General features: G+C 39.4%; 1 protein-coding gene across 2 annotated transcripts in view; it reads left to right on the top strand.

The window, feature by feature from the left end:
* SV2C (synaptic vesicle glycoprotein 2C) overlaps positions 1-23,106 on the top strand; it is a 201,253-nt gene that overhangs the window by 164,513 nt on the left and 13,634 nt on the right. The window contains exons 5-12 of one of the 2 annotated variants that reach the window (XM_074952703.1): positions 2,975-3,108; positions 3,259-3,348; positions 11,150-11,260; positions 12,817-12,905; positions 14,500-14,664; positions 18,118-18,251; positions 20,627-20,830; positions 21,639-21,798. In XM_074952703.1, coding sequence (XP_074808804.1) covers positions 2,975-3,108; positions 3,259-3,348; positions 11,150-11,260; positions 12,817-12,905; positions 14,500-14,664; positions 18,118-18,251; positions 20,627-20,830; positions 21,639-21,798 — 1,087 coding nt within the window. The remainder of the gene's footprint in view (positions 1-2,974; positions 3,109-3,258; positions 3,349-11,149; positions 11,261-12,816; positions 12,906-14,499; positions 14,665-18,117; positions 18,252-20,626; positions 20,831-21,638; positions 21,799-23,106) is intronic. The other variant, XM_074952704.1, reaches the window with a different exon arrangement.

Raw genomic sequence — 23,106 nt, 5'->3', positions numbered from 1 at the left:
GGGTAACAGCCAGAGAGCCCGTGCTCAGGAAGCGTGACACAGAGGCCAAAGAAAAAGAAAGTGCTGCAGCTTTCTGAGGAAGCTTAGGAGTGCATTGGTCTGGCATAGTGGGACCCAAACACAGCAGCCTATTGGGGCTGTAACAACAGATAGAATAATTTGGTTTATAATCCATAATTTGATGTAATTCTTGAATTTAAATTCTAGTTGCTTACACATGTCCTTTGTCTATAAATCGGCTGTTAGCATCTCTGTAACATTGCCAAGGTACATTACTGTCTCAACTCCATCTCTGCTGAAAATTCTCATCCAATCAATCAGCTTCTTTCACCTTGTTAGTCCATTCCCTTGAGGCTCTCTAGTTTTCAACCTGTGCAGAATACTGCTGCCTGTCTTCTCTCATGTACCATATCTAGAACTGCAATGCGTTCATTTACTCCTCAAACAATTCTCCTGGTTCCGCACCCACTTCAGGATCCAGGTCACAATTGTCCTTGGCCGGATCCTCAACTGATATAAATCAACCTAACTTAATTGACTTCAATGGAGCTACTTTGATTTATGCCAGTTGAGGATATGGCCCCTTGTGTATGTATATCCCTCCATGAACTTGACAAGACTGTCTCATGGAACTTGGTGCCCTCTACACCCTCTGCCCGTCTTTCATTGGCCCCCTCTTTGTCCCTTCACACAATCTCACTATTGTTGGTGCAAGAACCTTCTCCTTTGCAGCAGCTGTCACCTGTAGCAGCTTTACTGTAACTCTTTGCCTTATTAATACAATCTCCTTTTAACTCTTATTTGAAAACATCTTTTCTCTCTCTTACCTCAATTTCTTTCTCCTTCTGCTATTATTTACACTTTAACTGTATTCTTTCTCTCTCCCTTGTTATTTAATTCAGATTCTGTTATTTAACTCTGTAAAGTGCTTTCAGGTAAAGTTTTTATGAAAGCTGCTCTACAAAACAAAGCTGTATTTCACTGTATTATGGCAAATGAAAAACACCACGCTTTGCATAACAAACCATATTCTGACACACTCTGTGGAACAAAAGAAAGAAAAAGCTTAATAATATCAAACATGTTTGTGTCATTATGTAAAAGGGAGAATTACAGTGTTTTCACTGAGCATCAGGGGACATGTTACCAGTTTCAGTCACGCTTCTGTAATCATTCTGTACAAGAATGATGCAAAGGAAATCTTCAGCAGAATATATGTGTATCTGTTACACAGAGAATATACAGTATGGTGCGTATCCACATACCTGTATCTTTTTAGTACACTTGCATTTTCAGAGTTTTGAATGTTCTATAAATGATCAAGGCTTGAGTAATAAATTTTTTGCCAAAGGGAAGCCTTTCTTTCCTTTTGTCTTCTTTGAAGTATTTTAGCTCGGGAAACTTATCCTTAATAACTCAACTCAATGATATTTCTGTTAGGGTTGCATCACAAGATCTATTCTTTGGAGGAAAGGGACAGTTATTTTCATTTTTTTTCTTCTCACCCCTCCTGTTTTACCTCAAATCTAGCCCTAACTGCTTCAGGATTAAGGATTTGAATCCCAGATGCGAGTTTAAACACTGAATGCTCTTCTTAGTACTTCCAGCTGAAGGCATTTGATGTTTACGATAATAGATTTTAGATGGCTCTTTGTACAGTGTTCTGGGACTAGATGTGAAGAGAGTTATGCCCTTTAAATGCTCTATGCATTATGCATTGCCTTGTATTCCATTCTGGGACTCTGTTTCCATATTGAGTTGGTTTGACATTAGCATCTTCCTTTTGTAGAAAAAATAAATAAAAAAATCAGACTTTGGAATCTTAAATCAAAATAACTTATTTTTCTATCTTCCAGTTCTATAAAAATTAGTGGGGTGAAAAGCACACCAAAAAAAAAAAAATTCCTTAACTCTTCACCCAAACCTAAAAAGGAATTTACTTTGGCCATATTCACTTTTCTAAATGAGAGGTAATGCAATTTCAGAAACTCTTGATCTTATACCAAAAAAATAATTAACTCAATTAAAAACAAAATTCCAGTGCTTTACCAGAAAAATAAAAACATGCCTGCTTAGTTTAAAGCAGATAAATGAGCAAACAATTCACAGTGAAAAATTTACTCTGATTTTAACCTCTGTTTACATATTGCAATTGACTCAAATGTATTTTTATATGAATATACTTGTCACATTTTTTGCAATTTTTTACGCTGTTTGGATTGATTACTAATAGTTTGTGAAAATTCGACACTTGTTATCCAGAAGTCCCATGGCATCATTACTGTTGCCTAATGGGATAGATGTAAATCCTATCAATAATCAGTAGGAAGGTTTGAAGAAGCCACTCGAGCTTTGACTCTCTCAGGGAGTGATAGTAATTTAGCCAGATGTAGCAGATAAGCAGGATGATGGAATTTTGTAAAATACTAAGCATTGTCCTTTCAGGCTCACACAGGCCCTGTCAGAGGCATCATTCCTGGAAAAAATAGACCATTGTAAAACATAGTGGGTGGATGTAGCATTTAGATTTAATTTTCCTGTCATATTCACACACAGCCATTGCATGTGTATATGTGAGGTCCTATTTGCGAAGCTTGCAGTGATGTCCTTGTTTGGTTCATTTAGTTATCTCTGGATGAGGTTTCTGGCAGGGGGTTGGGAAACTTTCTCCCACTGCTGTGTCGAGCAGCCTCCAATCCCACATAAGGTATTACCAGGTCCAGTGTGTATAATTACAGAAAAAAGTTTAAAATGCATCTGGTGAGCATTTGTGTCAGTAAAACTTGATCCCTTGAATGTCTGTGGAACAAGAATAGAATAAATGCTGGGGATAATTCCCTTACCACCCTCTCAAAATAAATATTTGCTGGGCCAAATTTGGGTGTAGATTTATATCCAACTATTCAAAAGTCATCAGACATCAACATGTGAAATGCTCCTTGTTTCTTTTGATATTTATTTTTCTCTCCCATAGGATGGAGTTTTAGTATGGGGTCTGCCTACCAGTTTCACAGCTGGAGAGTATTTGTAGTCGTCTGTGCACTGCCTTGTGTCTCCTCAGTAGTAGCACTCACTTTCATGCCAGAAAGTCCAAGGTTTCTGCTGGAGGTAAAACTTTCAACGTATTCTTTATAATTCCCTGTTCCTGTCTATCTTATGTCTGGAGCATTCATCCCCATAGTATCACAGCACCAGGTACTAAAATTGTTTAAAAAGTATTAACATAAATCTTTTCCATAATTTGGTCAAATTTTATAGGTTGGAAAACACGATGAAGCTTGGATGATTCTCAAGCAAATTCATGACACCAACATGCGAGCTCGTGGTCAGCCTGAAAAAGTCTTCACAGTGAGTATTAATCACCAAGCTGACCTCTTAGAGCAGCATCCGTTCTCCTGTCAGCCAGGTCCTGAATGGTTTAGCAATCAGTAACTGTACTCTACATACCTGTGGTACATCTGACTCAGAGTAAGGAAGTTATTCTACAGCCCTGCCATATAAACTAAATGGCTTCAGTTTTAAAAGCTACCTAAGGGATTTAAATACCCAGTTTTCTTTAACATTAATAGGTATTAGGTGTCCAGATCCCTTGGCTGGCTTTGGAAACCTTAGCCAGCATATTGCAGGGCATGTGGATCAGTGGTGTAACAATAAGTTCCATTGTATTGATATAACCAATATTCTCCAGTTTTAGTGTTTCCTTAAGAAAGCTGCTGCAAAGCCTAGTCCTGCCTTAATGTGGATAATAGTAAATGCAAAAAAGAAAGATAAAGTCACTGGACCTCTAACAGCTGCTTTTTATGCACTGAAACCTTTTCAAATGAATTTGTTTTTACCGAGCTAAAAGAATAAAGTATACTGCACTTTTGTAGAATGTCTTTTATATCAAGATCTCAACACATTTAAAAATAATTTTCTGATACCCTCCCGGGAAGTCGACTATTTATTATAGTTGCCTCTTTGGCCTGAGTTATTACCAATATTCAGTGCCTTGCAGATTTGTTTCCATTCGGAGGAGAAATGGATTATATGAGACAAGTATTTCTTTGGTGAAATCCTGTTTATTTACAAAGAATGTAAGCAAAGTCTTGTTTCTCTGAACACTGCAGAAACAAACCACAATAGTCCATTTCCTTCCTCAGAAATCCAAATCTGCCTCTCCAGCCAGTTCTGTGTCCCAAGGCGCTCTGTCTCTCTGCTCCCTCTCAAACTCATGCTCACGACTGTTTGTCTTGCTTTCTGCTGGCTTTCTTGTTGCTTTAACACACATCCAGCTTGCCAGAAACAATCCCCTACTCCCTGCATTTGCAAACAGTCCCAGGAGAACCCCTCAAACTTCACGATGTAACTCTGCTCGGGCTTTGCCATGCAGCCAATTGCCTTGGGTGGTAGCGTCTGTTGTCTCCAGGTGTCTTCATATAGGAGCTTAGTTGCTCCTTTAGTTTAGTCTAAAGGAGGGTGCTTAGTGCACCCATCAGCTTTAACAGGTCTGTGGCTGCCTTTGGATCAAAGATCCTCTTGATGGCAGCCATTAAAACCTTCCAGCATAATGTTGTTGTTATTACACCTACTAATACCTATGGTCATTTGTAGGTAAAGCAAATAGCCTAAGTCTACACAGTGAGTTAGCAGTGGAGCTGTGAAAGAACATGGGCTTAGTTACTCCTGTTCCACTGATCTAACGGCTAGAGAACACTCCCTCCTTCTACATTAATTATTGAAATAAAACACTGGAAAAATTATTAAAACTAAACTCAGTGTGTTGTTTTTAAATGTTGTAAATAGTTTGTCAACTTTTAATATGATTAAACTTCTTCTTTCCCATTGCATGGATAAGAGGCAAAACACCAGGGAGTTGGGATTTTTCAGTGCTGCTGCTGTTAGTGATGGCAAAACTTGACTCCTAAATCCAAAGTATTAGAAACATTGTATTGTACATCACGGTTATGCATTGAAGTGGTCCCTAATGTAGGCTTGTGTTTTCCTAATACAATATTAACCGAATAGAATGCTAACACTATTAGAATGTTAGCTTATCACAGTTTCCTCATTGGACCATCTTAGCACCTTACCATATTAGGTACACATGCAAAGAATTTTTGTTTAATTTTCTTTTTTGTCTTTAATTTTTTCAATTTAAATTAGACCTGGCTATTGTGAATTGTTGTCCAAGTATTTACTTAGCTGGTATTCTTAAACTTCATAGCTTCATCCAGTCTGACTGTATGCCTAGATATATTTGTCATTTTTTATTTGACCTCTGTGTTACTGGTTATATCAAAAAGATACAGATCCTTTGGTAGTTAATATGTTTTCTGATCCTGCAGCAGATCTAATTTCTATTTGGTTCAGGTGATTTTCCTTTTTCTTAATTATTTATTTAATTTGAGAGTTTTTCTTTTGATACGTTTTCCTAATTATATGATGTCATATTTTCCAGAAGCCACGTGTCATCTGCCAGTAATATTTACACTTGTTTCAAAACCAAGTATGACTAGGGCTTCACCTTTAGATATGGTTATCAAAACCAAAATGAAAAGGAGACAAACTGAACTGGGGTGCGGAATACACTTAGGCTCTGTCTACACTATGAGCTGGGTAGGGTAGCCACTCACACATTCCCAAAATAGCAGACATGCTGGTTATTCCAGGAATAACACAGCTCTGTCCCTGCCAGTGTAACCTCACACTCACAGTGCGTGCAAGCTCACACCAGCAGGGGCGGAACAGCATGATTCTTCAAAATGGTGTCCCTTGTCTAATACTGGACAAAACCACATCTGGTTTTATCTGAGTACAAACACTCAAAAAGAGGACTGTCTGGTTTAAAACCAAACAAATGGCCTGTCTAGAGCTGAGTTGTGATTACTCTACTTGTGTACACATACTCATGCTAGCTAGCAGAGGTATAAATAGCAGTATCTACACCAGCGACACCATCACAGGACCTAACCAGATCAGCCACACCATCACCGGTTCATTCACCTGCACGTCCATCAATGTAATATACGCCATCATGTGCCAGCAATGCCCCTCTGCTATGTATATCGGCCAAACTGGACAGTCCCTACGTAAAAGGATAAATAGACACAAATCAGATATTAGAAATGGCAATATAAAAAAACCTGTAGGAGAACATTTCAATCTCCCTGGACACACAATAGCAGATTTAAAGGTAGCCATCCTGCAGCAAAAAAACTTCAGGACCAGACTTCAAAGAGAAACTGCTGAGCTTCAGTTCATTTGCAAATTTGACACCATTAGCACAGGATTAAACAAAGACTGTGAATGGCTAGCCAACTACAAAAGCAGTTTCTCCTCCCTTGGTGTTCACACCTCAACTGCTAGAAGAGGGCCTCACCCTCCCTGATTGAACTAACCTCGTTATCCCGAGCCTGATTCTTGCTTGCATATTTATACCTGCCTCTGGAAACTTCTACTACATGCATCCGACAAAGTGGGTATTCACCCACGAAAGCTTATGCTCCAATACATCTGTTAGTCTATAAGGTGCCACAGGACTCTTTGCTGCTTTTAAAGATCCAGACTAACACGGCTACCCCTCTGATAAATAGCAGTGTAGCCATGGTAGCATGAATAGTGGCAGCAGAGTCTTGGCTTAGCCGTGCTGAGTAAGTACACACCAGTTTCAGGCGGGTGTGTATTCAATATGGCTAAGCCAGGCCTCAGCTGCCGCTACTCATGCTACCCTGGCTACACTGCTATTTATACTCGTGCTAACTTGTTGAGAGCTCTGTGAAGTTTGAAAGCTTGTCTCTTCCTCCAGCAGAAGTTTGTCCAATAAAGGATATTACTTCACCCCCTTTTCTCTGTCATATCCTGGGACAAACACGGCTACAACAACACTGCAAATATTTATACCTCTAGGCAGTTACGTTCTTAGGCTATGATTCACAATGTAATTAGTCACATGCCTAACTTCAAGTATATGAGTAATTCTCATTGAAGTCCACAGGACTACTAACATGCTTAAAATTTAAGTATGTGTTTACCTTCCAGAACTGGGGCTTTTAAAAAAGCATACATTAAGTTGCCTCGGATCAATATCCATGTAAAAAATCTTCCAATCCACTACAGACAAAATTCTTCCCCCTCAGTCAATTCATACTGCATTTATGTTAATTGAGCATTTTTTCTGGTGAATTTTCCTTTACAATGTTTCATTAGTTTGTAAAATTTGAGGCACTATGTACTTCTAGTCATCTGTAGAATACAGAAGTTGCCTTTTCACTCAGATATGCAGCTATTCTTGTTTTTTGTCTTTCCATATTTCATACTGTGGAAACTAGACTTGCTTCAAAATATTTTTTGTACACCTCCCAACAGAAAATCTATCACTTAGAATAGCTCCAGTCTTGCATCTCTCTCTTTATAGTTACAAATGTTTACAGATAAAAGACAGAAAATGGATTTTTAGATAACTTAGTATTCTTGTTTCTTCAAATCTTTTTATTTATTCAGCTGAGCATTTTTATAATTTTAGACGAAAAGAAAGGAATTCTGTTATTTCTTTCAGGATATTATCAGAATGAATTTTGTTGTCATTGTTAAGGAGCACCTTATAGTTCTATTGGGTGTGGAGCTAATTCTGCAAAAACAAGTTCTCCAGCTCGAACCAAAATCATAGTTATCTATATTAGGAACATTTCTATTTTGCTACCAGAATCTGATTTAAAAGGGTTAAGATTTTTGGGCTGTATCCAGTGCAAATTAGTTGCTAGAAACAGCTCCTTGACAGGGTGTACCCGGCCTTGAAGCCCCCCCCTTGGAGGCCTCATGATCCTACCAAACCTCATCCCAGAAAGAAGCAGTGGAGGTGAGTCCTCCAAGTGGCCTAGAGAGGCTGCATGGGACACAGCCAATCAGAGAGAGGCTGCAGGGAGCAGCCAGTCTGGACACAGCAAGCCCATATAAAAGGAGCTGCAGGGCAGAGGTGAGGGCAGTTGTTGCCTGGAGCTGAAGGAGTAAGACTGATGTTCCTGGCTGGCTGAGGGCGTTAATGGACTGTGGACTGAGCAGCTGCTAGAAGGGATCAGGGGAGCAGAGAGGGTCAAAGACTTCAGCCCTACAGTGAGGGCAAAGGTGCTGGGGAAGTGGCCCAGGAAATCATAGCAGCAACACGGTTTAGTTAAAGGGACATGGTAGGTGGTTGCTATTTTTAGGACTGGGACCTGGAGTACTGGGCAGGCCTGGCTTCCTCCCATTTGCTGCTGGGGAAGTGGCTTGGATGTTGAACTGGGAATACAGCTCCCCAGAAGGGGACCTGAACTGTTTAGTAACCACGCTGGCCCAGAGAGGCCCAGAGGAGAAAAAGACATTGCCTCCGGGAGGGATCCCTTGAGGTATGGCTCAATATCAGGGCCAGGACTGTTTAAAGACTGAGATTACTTAAGGACCTGAACCTGGGAGGGCTACAGGAAGAGAGAGGCCAACCGAGGGGTACTGGGATAGGCCCCCATTACAACTGTCTACCCCGGAAGGAGTTTGTGTTTCATGTTCAGACTGTATGTGACTCGACTGGAGGGGTGAGTCGCTGAAGACTTAGCTCAATTAGAGAGTGTGCAGGCATATGCACTTGGCCAAGAGGGCACAGGCAAGAGGTGATTGCCATCCTGTTACAAGCTCTAAACAGCAAACATTTCAACAGTGCAGGGAAAGGCATACTGAATAAAACAATGAGCTACTACTTTGAAGCCTATGATGAGTTATGGTTGGGCAGGTTATCTTCCATTCTTCTATTTTAAGGGGGGGAACACACTTTCTTTACTGCAAGCCCTGCACATTCATTTCTCATCAACAGCCAGTCTATCCAGCCGTCTGCCTGTTTGTGTCTATCAGTTACAGCTATTTTATGCAAGTGTGGTGGTGCAGAGGCCTGTACACTAAGTTGTCCAAGGTTTTAAAAAAAAAATTGGCCTGTTCCATAAAATTCTTTATGAAGGTCAGGAAAAGTTGGAGACAAGTAGATGGTTCCAAATTGGATTGTTTAGATTAGATTAAAAGACCTGTGACATTAGACTCTTCAAAGCTCCTGGTAAAGTCATGAGTTGGCATGGCAATGAGCTGAAAGAAAAAAACCGTGAAGTGTGCTTTGATTTGTTAATGGGATGATTGTATATCTCCAGGCCCCAAGTAAAGGGGGGGGGGGGGAATGGGTACATTTTACCAGGGCCGAGTCTGGTCCAAGGAGCCCAGCCAGAAGGCCACAAGCCCATCACCAAGAAAAAAAATTCAGGCTAAATTGTGGATGTTTGAGTTTGACTAAATAACATTTAGTCAGTATTAGTTAGCATGTTTGCACCAAGATATCATCAAAAACTGCAGATGATCTACAATGGTATAGGAACACTTATGTCATCTTGCTGTTTTGCTCACTGAGTGTGAACTCATAGGAAAACATTGACTTTAGTGAGGTCCTTTGTGCTTTTGCACTGGAAAAGAAGAGTCTTAAAGTGATGAGGTGTAGCTATCCCGTTTCAGAACAAATATAAATTTTTCTTTCCTTAATGTCTGTGTGGGATGAGATGGGGACCTGTGTTAGGAATTTACCCTGAGCCCAGAAGGGTGCTTGGAGCCTGTATATCTGGGGGAAGGAGGGAGGGGGTCTGAAAGGAGCAAGTTTTACCATCATGGGCATAACCCTCTCTAGTTCCAGAGACATTATCAACCATGACACCATTGGGCCTTTGTTGTCCTGATCCTGAAAAATATTCCTGACCAAATTGGGCAAATGAGAAGGAAACAGATGACGTTGCCACCTCCACTGCTTTCAGCTAAATCCCAAATAATATGTGGAGTGTGATCCTTGAGTTCTTGCTATTATCCCCCCCCCTCACCCCCCCCCCCCGGCATTTTTCTTCCATACCTTATTTCTTCTCTTTCTGTTTGTCTTCTGTCTAAAAAAAGTCTGGCTGAGCTGGCCAAGACAACTCCACCTTTTGCCACATTGCTGTGAGCCTGTCTCCAGACAGGCAGTTAAAATCACAGTTTAAAAGCCCAACACTGGTGCAAGTTTGCCAGGTCTCAGAGTAGCTGATAAGGCCATGTACTGTATCTGTTTCTCCAGTGGCAAGGCTGCAAGTGAGAGTCAGCACCAGACACAGAAGCTGCATTTTCTATCTTTGCTCTTGTTTTGCTTCTCTTTTGTGCGTTTTTCTGGTTTTGTCTTAAAGAAAACAGGACTGGACTTCAACAACAGCTTCAGCCCATTTCAGCTAACTTTCTCTTTTTTCCTAAAAAGGACATTTAATAAACATTTTTAATACCATCTAAAGATGGTCAAACAGTGGGGGAAGGAAGGGGGGGAATCCCTATAAAAACTCCCCACAGCTAAAGGGAAAAGGAGTAAGGGATATTGTTAAAATCAAAGCTGTACCTAATACTTTATATTTCAAAAGCTTTAACTATTTTCCTTCTTTTTTGGTATCTCTAATAAATTATTTAAAATACTTTTAATGATGTTTGTCACAGTGAAAGTAACCCAGCAATAACTGAACACATAACCCTGGACCACACTCACCTCTTTAATGCTATAATAGTGAAGAAGGGTTTCATTAACGTTTTATCCCTGGTGGGCCCGAGACATGCCCTTCTCAGCACAAAAGTGTTATGCTGCATTTTGTTTGTTGATTACCCACATATTCCTCCCCATTGTTTTCCCCAAAAATATGTACCTTAGATATATTTCAAATAGGACAGCATGGCATACATGGCAAATTGTCTCATACTTTATTCAGACTGTAAGAAAATTGAGTATATCTGCTTGTTATGCTCTTACCCACAATACCACATTAAGGCCCAAATTTTTGGCAACACTCTGTTAAAGCAGCTGCAAAGTTGAACTATTTTGTTTTCACAGAAACTAGTGTTTGAATATGCAGAAATACAGGTCCAAGAGCAAAAGTGTGTGCAATAGCACACCTAATTTGTGCATGTAAATTGTGTAGCATTTGCAAATAGGATATTTGTAGTTGTAAATTTCCAGTTAAGACTTTATACTTCTATCTTTTTGAAAATCTGCCCCTAACTGTCTGCCCATCTTTAGCTTATGGAGCTTATTTAAACTTTCAAGTCCCCTTTAATTGCATTTTAACAGTTCAAGAAAATGCTGCTCTGTTTCCATTCACAGGTTAACAGAATCAAAACTCCCAAACAGATAGATGAGCTCATAGAAATTCAGAGTGACACAGGAACCTGGTACAGAAGGTGTTTTGTTAGAATCCGCACAGAGCTATATGGGGTAAGTAATAAAATCCAAGTTGTAGTTTGTGTATATGGTAACACGAGAGCCATCATTAGTGCCCTGAAATAGGAGTGATTGGATGACCTGATGTGGACAGCTCATGTGCTGTACACTGAATATGACACCTGGCTTCAGGAATAATCACAAGATTCCAGTTTCACAGGCCAGTGGGAGAGAATTGAGCATCATAGAGATGATGGGTCCATTCTTCATCAGGAAAAGGGCAGCCTAGACCCTTTTGAGCCATTCCTAACAAAAATATGGGATTATGTCTCAAGCACTGTTTAATATATACTGGAAAAACAAGTGTGATATGGGGCGAGGGGGAACATGATGATGAAAAGGTTCAATCAGTATGAGGTTTGGGATGGCCACTTTATTTACAGTTAGTGAAGCCATGAATAAGTTATGCAGGTCATCCAAAATGAATACCAATAAAATCTATATAAGACACTATACAGTCATGTATTCAGCATATGCCCAATATTTTACAGGAAAACTTAGAACTGTTTTATAACATTTCATAAAAGTTTACTGGGCCTGTTTTCCATATCCTACCTGTAAAGCCAAGATACATCATTTACTTTGAATCCTACAGTACAGACCTTGAAAAGAGAGAGACAATATCACTAACTAATTTAGAAGCCACTAAAAATTATCTAAAATAGCTTTCCCACATGTAATAATGTCTCAACGACATCTTGAAAATATGTATGCTACAGCTGGTCAAAAAAATTTGGTCAAAACTGTTTTTCCATGAAAAATTGGGTTTTTGACTAAATTATTTGCAAAAAGTATCTGCTTTCTATGTGTGTGTTTTAAGTAAAAAACAAAAAACCAAGCAGCCAAAATCTGAAATATTTCAATTTAGATATGCTACTGCAATGCCTCATAGGAGTTGTAGTTAAGTTGCCTCATGTCCCCATTCTCTATGGGTGAGTCGCCCTGATCGGATAACATCTCCCATGATGTACCATTTCCAGGAGACTCCTGTGGTGCACTGCCTTGCCTCTCCAGGAAAGGAGACAATTGTGGGAGATGTAGTGGAAAACCCCATTTTCCAACAGCTCTGCTGTAAACCTTCTGAGATGAGGGCAGTCTCAGCTCCTTTCCATTTGTGTAAAGCACCAATTTCTAGATGTGATGGGTCATGACATATCAGACCTTAAAAGTGCCAGTATTTCAGGGTGGAATATTGCCTGTCATCCACTCGGAACAGTATAATTTTGGTGGGAAAGATGGAAATATTTCTGACTATTTTGTTTTTAAACGGAGATTGTTTGACGCTACATAAGGATTAAGAATGCTAGAAGTAACCCCAGTGGATCCAGTGCAGGGGAGGCCATCAAAGGTGCATGGTAAATGGAGTTTGGCAATACCCAAACCTGCTTTTACCTACACCAGCGTGCAGGTCTGGCCTGAGAATCAAAGAGCTGTAATGTGATGCCCCTTGCTTGCTGCTTTACTGATGAAGCAGAGAACAGAATCCAGGTCTCTATAACTTAATTGTCTAAAACACTTTATTTTTAAACGTATTTTCTCATATTTTACAGATTTGGTTAACATTTATGAGATGTTTCAACTATCCAGTCAAGGACAATACAATCAAACTTACAGCTGTATGGTTCACGCTGTCTTTTGGGTACGATTGACTTGGATTCTTGATGAATTTTCCATGGTTAGCCTGTAAATCTTGAAATACATATTAATTTTAATGCTGCTGGTCATACGGAATGCAAATCTGCTTTGTCATTGTGATTTTCTTTTCTTATTGACAATACTTACCCAATCACCTTTTAAATAAAACATCGTATTTTTGGGGTTACTCCATTTTTGGTTTCCCAGCTGGCACCTTAAAGGGTTCTGACTTTCAGAGGGTTGGTACCCTTTGAAAGTCAGGACTCTTCAAGGTGTTGAGTTGTGTGACCAAAAACTAAGGAACTCCAAATCACTTGTCACTTCTGAATATATAGGCCCAGTGCACTATCTTCTTGAATAAAAAGAGATTTCCCATGAGAAAAAAAGGGATTAAGGGTCAGAGTTTGTACAGCACTTGGAAGATGTAAAGTATTATATAAATCCTTAATAATATTATTATTGTGGCTTATTGTTCCATGCACATGTTTCATTGGTGAACAGATGCTACAGTAATTCACTTATTTGCTTCCTTATTAACCTAATGACTGTCGTTCTATATAGATTTAAATTGAGCTGTCAGAAAATGAACTTTTCTTGTATTTTTTAATCATAATTAATGATTGCTGTGCTAAATTTATCCTCATTGACGTATACTGAGGAACTGAAGGAGAGTAAAACTAATTTTTAGTTCCTCAGCTTTCCTCCACCTTCATAAAGCGCTCTATGCCACCTCTACTTCAGGATCCCTTCCACAACAGCATCTCCTTATCTCTTTTGCAACTTCCCACCATACAAAGTGCCCCAACCTGCACTCCACTCTAATCCACTCCAGCTTCCAGCCAGTTGTCCTCTGAGTCCAGATAACATTTTTGAGACCTTAACGCTAGAGTAAGTGATACACCCACCAGCTTACTTTGATATGGGAATTTCCATAGCAATCATGTCCCTCTCAGGTCTAAGGATAAGTCCCCAAAAGCTCAGACCATTGTAATCATTATGCAGTGTAAATTTGCTGGGGCCCAATCCCTAACTAAGAGTTTAAACTTCACAGTGACATTCACTGTAGTGAAGAGAGCTTGGGCAAGATTCTCCCAGCCACTTAAACTCTGTGTTGGGACCGCACAGCATGAGCAGCTGGCAGAAAATCTGAGCCGGGGGCCTCCACTCTCTCTGCATCCCACTGGTGGTGTTTCTGCTGGCCCTGCATAGTCTGGGATAGGGAACTATTACAGTGTGAATCAATGGAGGGATCTGTGACCACACAGTTCCAGTGGCCCTAACAACCTTGAAAGCACATCAGGTTAAACCAGCAGCTGTAGGAGGTCTATGCTGCACCCCTGAGCTCTGATCCTGATTGGAGGATGGATTTATTCCTCCCCTCTCACACAGATGAAGAGTATGAGGGATCCCACTATTTCATCCTAAAAGCATTCGTATGCTTGAAGCTTAAAAATCTAAAATTCAGGTAGAAGTAGAAGTGTTTCTGCAGATCTAGTTATCCGCTTTAAGTAGTTGGATGCTGTAGGTTGTCTCTCTAGTCTGTACATACTTCTGAAGTTAAGGTGAGCTTTGTGACTGAACGCTTCTGCTTTTCACAGCTACTATGGGTTGTCTGTCTGGTTCCCTGATGTCATTAAACATCTGCAATCGGACGAATATGCATCCAAAGTGAAGCGTTTTAATGGAGAGAGAATTACAGATTTCAGCTTCAACTTCACATTGGAAAATCAGATTCACATCAATGGATCATACATCAATGACAGGTCTAGAAAGATTTTGGTTAAGAAAATATCATTAATTTCACTAACATTTTATGTTTCTGCCTAAGGGCTTGTCTAGACGGTAAAATGGTAAATTTGTAAAGCATTCTGACTCTCGCTGCCCCCTTTTAGAGTACTTTGCTGCACTGCGTAGACAAACTCTTAATACTCTAGTCTTTTTCGATGTTGACCGTTAATAGGTTGATTGGGTTGGGTTTGTTTACATTGAATTTTTGGAAGAGTCATTCAATTCTTATCTCCTTGGTGCTTGATCCTGCACTCTAGTGGAAGTATATGGGGACTGTACATGGGTTATGGGTTCATGTAGTGGATCCCTTTTGCTGGATTGAGGCCTTGGTTATCTTTATAAACCAGACTAGAGGATTCACATTATTGATGCTTACTTTCACCAGGGGACTCAGATTTTCAGACCCAATATGTGTGGCATGTGGGGATGCAGGAGATGTATCTCTAATGGTGGGAGAAAGGGTTGTTTTATTTTATTCCTTTCTACTTTTTTTTCCTTTCTTGGTACTCACTTAGGATCTCTTCTGACAAAATGCTGAGCTTCAGAAACACTGAGCACCTTACAGGATGACGTCTTTAAAAAGGGGAAAAAATAGTTGAAAAGATAAATACCAGAGGCATTCAGTAGAAAGTATGAACCATTGTAAAAAGTAAAAACCCAGATGAGCAATGTCCTTTTATTTTTAAATTGAGTCCAGAAGTCTGAAGGCACTAGCTAGAATTTTACAGAGCACAATTTTAAATGACTTACTTATATAAAGACATCAAAGCAACCCAATTGTGTTTAATCACTCTATGGTCACAGAATTGTTTTAAGTGTCTGGTCTCTGTCTACAATACATATGTATATAATATAAACTATATTAAGGTTCTAAGCCTTGTGGTACTAAATAGTTGTTATTTATATAATAAAATTACATTTAAGTTTATTATATTAAAGTTTTTGGTAATATAAGAAGGATTCTTTTTTCAATAAGAATTTGAATTTGGAAGCAATTAAAGTTTTGCTCAGTGCAGAGCAATTGAAAATTGACTAGCCTATATCATTTTAAATTAGCTTCTGCCTTCCAAATTTAGTTCCATTTCAGGAGATGGATGCTATCTAAAAAAGTGGAGCCATTTATTATCATTCAGTAAATTTTGGTTGCTGTGCATTCTGCCAGCCCAGGTACTGCAGATCACATCCAAATAAAAATGCTTGTAAAAATACCAAGGCTCCCAAATCTGTCCTGAATCTGTAAAGTATGCAAACTTTGATATTTGGGATTGGTGAACTGCTTGAGCCATTTTTCCCCAGCAGTGTAAACTTTTGGGTTTGTTCCCCCCCAAAAAAGATTCACTATTTTTGGGGGGGGTGGAGGTGGGAGGGGGTCAGTGGATTTTTTTCTCATTGCCCCCTCTGCTCCTTTTTTTATAATCTCTCCTAATCAGAACACGTTTCCAACAATATTCGGCGTTCTAACTTTCTAAATCTGGGTGGATCTGAATTCAAACAATCTCAACAATCTATACCAGTTTTAAAGCAGCTGGGTTTTCTTTTTCATTTTGTTTCAAAATATATTTCCTGTCCAAAATGCAAAAGACACATCTTGCAGTATGCAGGGGACACAGTCTGTCTCTTCTGTTTCGATTGGTTGGTCCTGTTGCTCTTTGTTCCTTTTTAAACAATCGAGACAATTTTTTGAACAGGAAGACTAAGCATGGTGTTGTTGTGAAAAAGGATAATGGGTTGACATGAGATTTTAATCAGAGTCTGTCACAGATGAGAAAAGGTACAGTTGTTAATTAATAGACTGGAGGCATCATTTTCCTGTCCAATACTAGTAGCAAAGTCATTAGCCAGTAACCTATGAAAATCAAAATAGAATTTTGGGTCCCCTTTTTCCCACAAAAAATGTGATTCTAGCAATTTTATCTGAAAAAGTTTAATTCCCACCATTTTTATCTACCTCACAATAAACTTGTTTGACGTTCTTCCACCCCCGAACTCCTACCCGAAGAAGAAAATTGCTCTTTGACCTAAAACTTAAATAAGTTGTTAAGTATAAGACATGGTAAGTTTGTGTAGTAGAAATTTTAGCTAGACTAAGATTTAGAAGGTTTTGCTGGTATAACTATACTGGCAAAGTGATCCTAGGGTGGATGCAGCGTATGCTGGCAAAAGTGCGGTTTTGTTGGTACAAATGATTCTACACAAAGGGCTTTTGCCGACCCAGCTATGTTGGTCACAAATCACACCTCATCACACTCCTGACTAGGGTGACCAGATGAATCGGACAAAATATCAGGACACATGGGGGAAGCAAAAAAGAAAAAAAAAAAAAGGTGGCCCGAGTTACCAAAGCTAAAAAAAAAAAGAGCAGGGGGGCCGGAGCCGAGTTGCCGAAGCAAAAAAAAAAAAAAAAAAAAAACCCGCCGGAGCGGCCACAACCGCAATATTGGGACAAATGACGTCCTGACCATACATCGGTCGGGACGTGAGACAAAGAACTAAAAATTGGGACAGTCCCGATTTTATCAGGATGTCTGGTCACCCTACCCCGGACCAACATAGCTATGTTGGCAAAAAGTTTGTTGTGTAGTCTTTGCCTAAGAATATTGAGTCTAATATTTTTATTATATGTATGGTTATCTAATAGGTTTCCTTCACTTTTTAAAATTAATTAAACAACAGGTCAAAAGGCGATGGTATTAGTTATCTGGGAGTCAGTAAGAAGAAAGGGCCAGAAAGTAAGAAGAGCTAGGAACTAGAAATGGGTAATTTTAAAATAGTCTGCACAAAAATGCATGTGCATAATTTCTATGCACAATAATTACAATTGTATATTCAGTCACAGTAGCAGCATAAACATATTTTCTATTTAGACATCTAACAGGTTATCTGCACGTGCAATATTTGTGACTGTCTTCCAGCATTTTTGTATAAACATTTTTTTAAAATCTGGGCCAAAATGTGTTTGAGCCTGACCTGATGGAGAGGGTTTTGTCTGGCTGTAGAAATAAAGGTTCTTTAAAATCTGTTAGCATCTACACTGATCATTTATTCCAAGAAGCCAGATTTCTGGAGCCTTACCGAAGAATACAGTAGCACTTGTGAAATGCTATTTAACATTGCTTTTATAAGTATATTACATCAGAGTCCTGAGGTTCTTTACATTTTGATTAGAGATTGGTGATAACAAATATTTTATCCTTGTATTAACTATGAAAAAGGTATGCCCGGCAGCTGTGTGGGAATGTCATTTTGTGAAATCAATGTATTCAACAATGGTTGCACAGCATCAGTCAATCAGCCATTCTGACTCTGCAGGAAGTATTATGTTTGTGAGTGTGGGACTTCTGAGAATGGCATCCATGTAAGACTGTACAGCTGAATCTTTAATCATGATGCATGAAGGCAGACTGATGGAAATTATTTGTATTGGGCAGGTTTATTATGATGAAGTTTAAATCAGTAACCTTTGAAGATTCCCTTTTTAAGAATTGCTTATTTGAGGACATTACTTCTGTGAGCACATACTTCAGGAACTGTACTTTTGTGGACACCAACTTCTCCAGCACAGGTATGCTGAAAGGAAAATCATTTCACTATCCAACTACAGTGGTCTTATTTCACAAAGCCTGCTTGTCAGGAGTGCAATAGCTGTAAAAGCAACAGATGTAAATACAAGACAGAGACTCCAGCACTAGGGTGACGTAGGAACCTTTGGACATTCAGAAAGCTTTCCACACTTTTGACTAGATTTTTCTCTGCCCTGTGCTGATTGGCTGTTTGCTGCAGCCCTCTTCCTTCCCTTGTCACACAGTCTCTTCACCTCAGTTTCACTCCACAGCTGTCGGTTACCCTCTTCTCTTCTGCCCTATCCCCCTCACTTCCCTTCCCTTCAATGTATCCTTTCCCCATCCCTTTTCTTTCCATTTAGCTGATTCTTTCCTAACTAAACCTGTGTATAAAAAAAAAAAAAGTGGAAATAGCATGGCATTTGCTGTTGCATTAGCACACACTGTGCTGGTGTGTTTAAACCCCTTCTCCCACCCTGTGTCTGTCTTGTCTATTTAAACTGCAAGCTCTTCCGGGAAGGGACTATTTACTACTGTGATTGTCCAGTGCCTAGCACAATTGGACCTCACGCTTGGTTGGTCCTTAGGCACTACTGTAATAAACATGCTCAATAATAATAAAAAAAAATGTAAAGGAGCAGACCCTTTTTAAAAGACCGTATGCTCACTATTAATTCAGGGAGTGAATTTTAAATCTTTTACATTTGTTAATGATCTCTGTGGAGTTTCAGAACGCATAGGAGAAGGGTTGTTTACTTATATAGTGATTGCTCTAGTTAGGCTTATATCTGACGGGGCTGAATGGGAGCTTTACAAAGATCAGTGCCAGAGCTGGCATAGCTATCTAGTAGGGATATGCAATATGCTACCATGTTTGTGGGGAGGAGATCTGAGTTCACAACTCATACCCATTCTTTCTCTCTTTCTTCTCCCTCCATTACATAGGCCAATAAGAGGTGGGAATATTGCAGAGACGATGGGCTAGGGCCTGATCTTATTTACACAGTTGTAAATCCAGAGTAGCTACATTTTATTCAATTGAAATGAGATGAGAACCTGGTTCACTTGGCTTAACATTTGCGGGATGTAGCAATTCTTATTGCTCTCCCACATGGCCATCTTGCAAGCTGTGTTGGTAGGCTTCCGAGGTAAAAATGGCCAGCCCTCTTTGCCTGAAGGGAAAGTCTATGTGACTCAGGGCCTTGAGGCTGACAGGAGTAAGAGAAACAAAGGGGGAAATGCAGGGTCTGATCTTCCAGAAGGAGTTTGGAGGACACTGAGAGAAAACCCTCTGCGTTTTAATAGCTCGTTCACTTCCTCGTTCAAAACGTAACACATAGAAAACCCAGTGAGCGAGCACACTAGCTTTATACCTCTGGAGAGCTATGTTCAAATCCTAACACAGTCCAGGGCTAATATTGAGTGCCCTTGAAATAAATGGCCATGTAGGACAACAAGGTGGAAACTGGAGCAGTCACTGATGCTCTGGCCTCATTTGCGTCTCACTAAAAAGGAAACAAATAAAACCCACACCTCAGGCTGTGTTTGAAGAGCTGGCACTTAGGGCTTCTCTACATGGGGCGGCAATGTGCACCTGAGGGGTGTCAATTGGAAAGTGCAGTAACTGCCCAGTGTAGACCCTGCTGACGTTCTAAAAGGTTCCTAGTCCATCAGCACATCAGCAGGGTTTACACGGGGTATTAGAGCATCTTCAAATTTACACCCCTTTGGAGGGCATTGCTGCCTTGTGTAGACAAGCCCTTAGAAAAACCATCTTTTTGTTAAGAGGTGAGGTAATTGCCTCTCAGTTATTCCAGAGCATTTTTGCAGTCAGTTTTTTAGATTAGAACTGCAATTGAAGGCTAATACATCCTGATCCCAAATGAAAATGAGTCTCATCTGAGTTTCCAGTGGACATTTGTCCTCACCACAAACCCACCAAAAGGTGACGTGATTGACAGTCTCTGTTCAAGTGAGACCCAGGTCTGTAGCTGAACAAGACTGAGGAACATTGACAATGCTAAGTGGTGGAAGTTTGTAAATCTTCAGTATGCAGGGTGGTAGGCTGTACTATCAGCCTCCAGCTGAGCAAAGCACGTATGGAACTTTAAGCATCAGTTTATGTGCTTTGCTGGATCAAGGCCATAGTCCCTTATTTTCATGAGCTCTGAATTCATCTGGATAGTGTTTATATATAAGGGGGGAAAATACCAACAATTTACAAAGTAACTGGCCATATTATACTAAGCAAAGCAGCATGTAAGCTCCTATTTATCAATCAGCGTGTCTAATCTTGGGATGTTTTGAATCATATGCTTCTTGCAGGGTTATGAGTTAGCTGATATTGTTTTAGCTGACACTTCCTTTGTTTCCACAGATCTTGAGCAATATAAATTCATTGACACCGAATTTATAAACTGCATATTTAAGCATAACAAGACAGGATGTCAGATTACCTTTGATGATGACTACAGTGCCTATTGGATTTACTTTGTTAATTTCCTGGGAACTTTGGCTGTGTTACCAGGGAATATTGTATCTGCTCTTCTGATGGACCGAATTGGACGTTTAACGATGTTAGGTAGGGCTTTGCCAAAATCCTAAAAAAAAAAACCTAAAGCAGTCTAGATAAGACAAAGTTTTCTCTTTTAGGGTTTGCTGTTCACAAAGGCAAGAAGAAATCCCTTCCAGGGACTTTTTCAGTAGTGTATAATCCTAAACACCTATTCAAAAACACCCAAATGTTAGAAAGTTTGGAAATTAACAGCTAAGGAGCCCAGCCAATTCTCAACTGCCATATATTTGTTCATCACTCAGTATTACCATAAAATAAAATAAATATAATATTTTAAGCACTTGTGGTGGGATTTTTAAAAGTGCTCAGTATTGGCTTGCTCCATTAAAGGGAGAGGGAGCTGTGCACAGGTAATCCTCAGATGGTGGAGCAGACCATTTAGTGAGTGTAGGGAACCATCTAGCTAGTGTAATTTAGAGGAGCCCATAGGCAGGTTTCTATTTTGAGACCTTAGTGGAGGTTGAAAATTAGATGTCGACTCTTCATAATGACAAATCTATGCTCATTTTACTTAAATAACCAAGTAATTTATTATGTTGATTTTCTATGAGCAACATCCTATATAAAGACTGAGTCCTACTAAGTCATTCTTGTTAGTTTAATATGGTATGTAAATGCATTCCTTGTAATTGCAAGAAGATAGTTGCCAGAGAAATTGGTTCTGTTTTAGAATTTAGTTTTAAATTCAAATGTGCAGTTTAGTGATTTAAACTCCTCCAATATGGAAAGGCCATTGTTATGCAAAACAAACAAGATTATAAATATTATTATTCTGTAAAAACAATGACTATTTTTTTGTCTGCCTTGAATATAGGTGGTTCTATGGTACTCTCTGGAATTAGCTGTTTTTTCTTGTGGTTTGGTACCAGTGAATCCATGATGATAGGCATGCTGTGTTTGTACAATGGTCTCACCATTTCAGCATGGAACTCCCTTGATGTCATTACTGTGGAACTGTATCCTACAGACAGAAGGTACATTGAAATATAACTGTGTTCGTTCTGCTGGCTCCATTGCAAAACATATTCAGTCTTATACTGTGTTAATGTGCTAGTTTTCCACTCCTCGTTTCTCTTGCAAACAGAGGAAAAAAGAATCTGGTTTCTGAGTGGTTTGTTTGATAATGGTTTGAGACATACTTTGCATCAGATACCTGCTCTTTTGAATTAATACCATAAGAAGTATAGTTGATATGAAACATGTAGGTTCAAATTCTGCTCTCATTTAGACTGTGCTAATCTGTAGTGATTCTGCTGACTTCAGTGGACTGATTCTGGATTTACAATAGTATAACTAAAGGGCAGAATTTGAACCGAAGTATAATTGTTTATTGACTTAGAAATGATGTGGAGACTATAATATAATCACTGGCACTGGGATTTGATAGCATCTTTTGGGAAGGCTAATGGGTTTGGCCCAAGTACGAACTATTAATCAGTCCTGTGAGGATTTGTATGAAGGGTCAGCAGGTATCTACATGATCTCTTCATTACCCAGCTACAAAGAAGCTTCTAGAACACTGTTTCTGACCTTTCCAGGCTCTTGAAGGGCCCCCAGGCCACTTCCAATTTCTGCAAGAAAGTTTCTCATCTAACACTGAGATTGGAGCGCTAGGTCATTGGTCTAATGTCAATGAAGGGATTAGAAGGACAAGGATGTATAAGATGTTGTAGTTCATCAAGAGTAAAACGAGTAGATCTGAAAACTGAGACAGTTTATTTTCTTCCTTTTATTCTTGAAAAAATGCTTCTGTTGAAATTGCTCAGATTCCTGTCCGTGAAGCCTGGGGGGCATCTTTTCTCACGTTATTGTACATTGTGTCATTAAGGCACTAGACATTTCTAATACAGGACATAAAAATACCCAGAGGCAGCTTATTGCCTAATGCCTTACACACTATTCCAAGCTTTTGGGGTGAATATAGGCATAGACCTTTCCTCGGGAAAGGAGAAATTACAGATCCAAGTATAGGTACAACATTCACCTCAAGTTCCTCTTTCGCAGAAAAGCTTCAAAGATATTTTCTTTTTTTACACTGGCAGTTCATCTCCATTGTTGAAGCTATCTCAGGATAACCGTACCAGATGACTTATGAATCCAAGCATTCTATTTTTATGCCACAGTGTTTTAATTACACCTCAGGAAGAGCTCTTCCGGTAATAATCATCCCATCAACCAAGCATTATAAACCTTCTTTACAGATAGCTATTTTCCTGGCATTCCTGAATGTAATAGAAGTAAATATTTTATTAAAGCCAGGTAGAGGAAAATTACTGTGGTAA

This window comes from Natator depressus, chromosome 5 (genome assembly GCF_965152275.1).
Source record: "Natator depressus isolate rNatDep1 chromosome 5, rNatDep2.hap1, whole genome shotgun sequence".
NCBI lineage: Eukaryota > Metazoa > Chordata > Testudines > Cheloniidae > Natator > Natator depressus.
The sequence above is the reverse complement of the archived record's forward strand: the minus strand, read 5'-3'. Positions and strand labels throughout refer to the sequence as shown.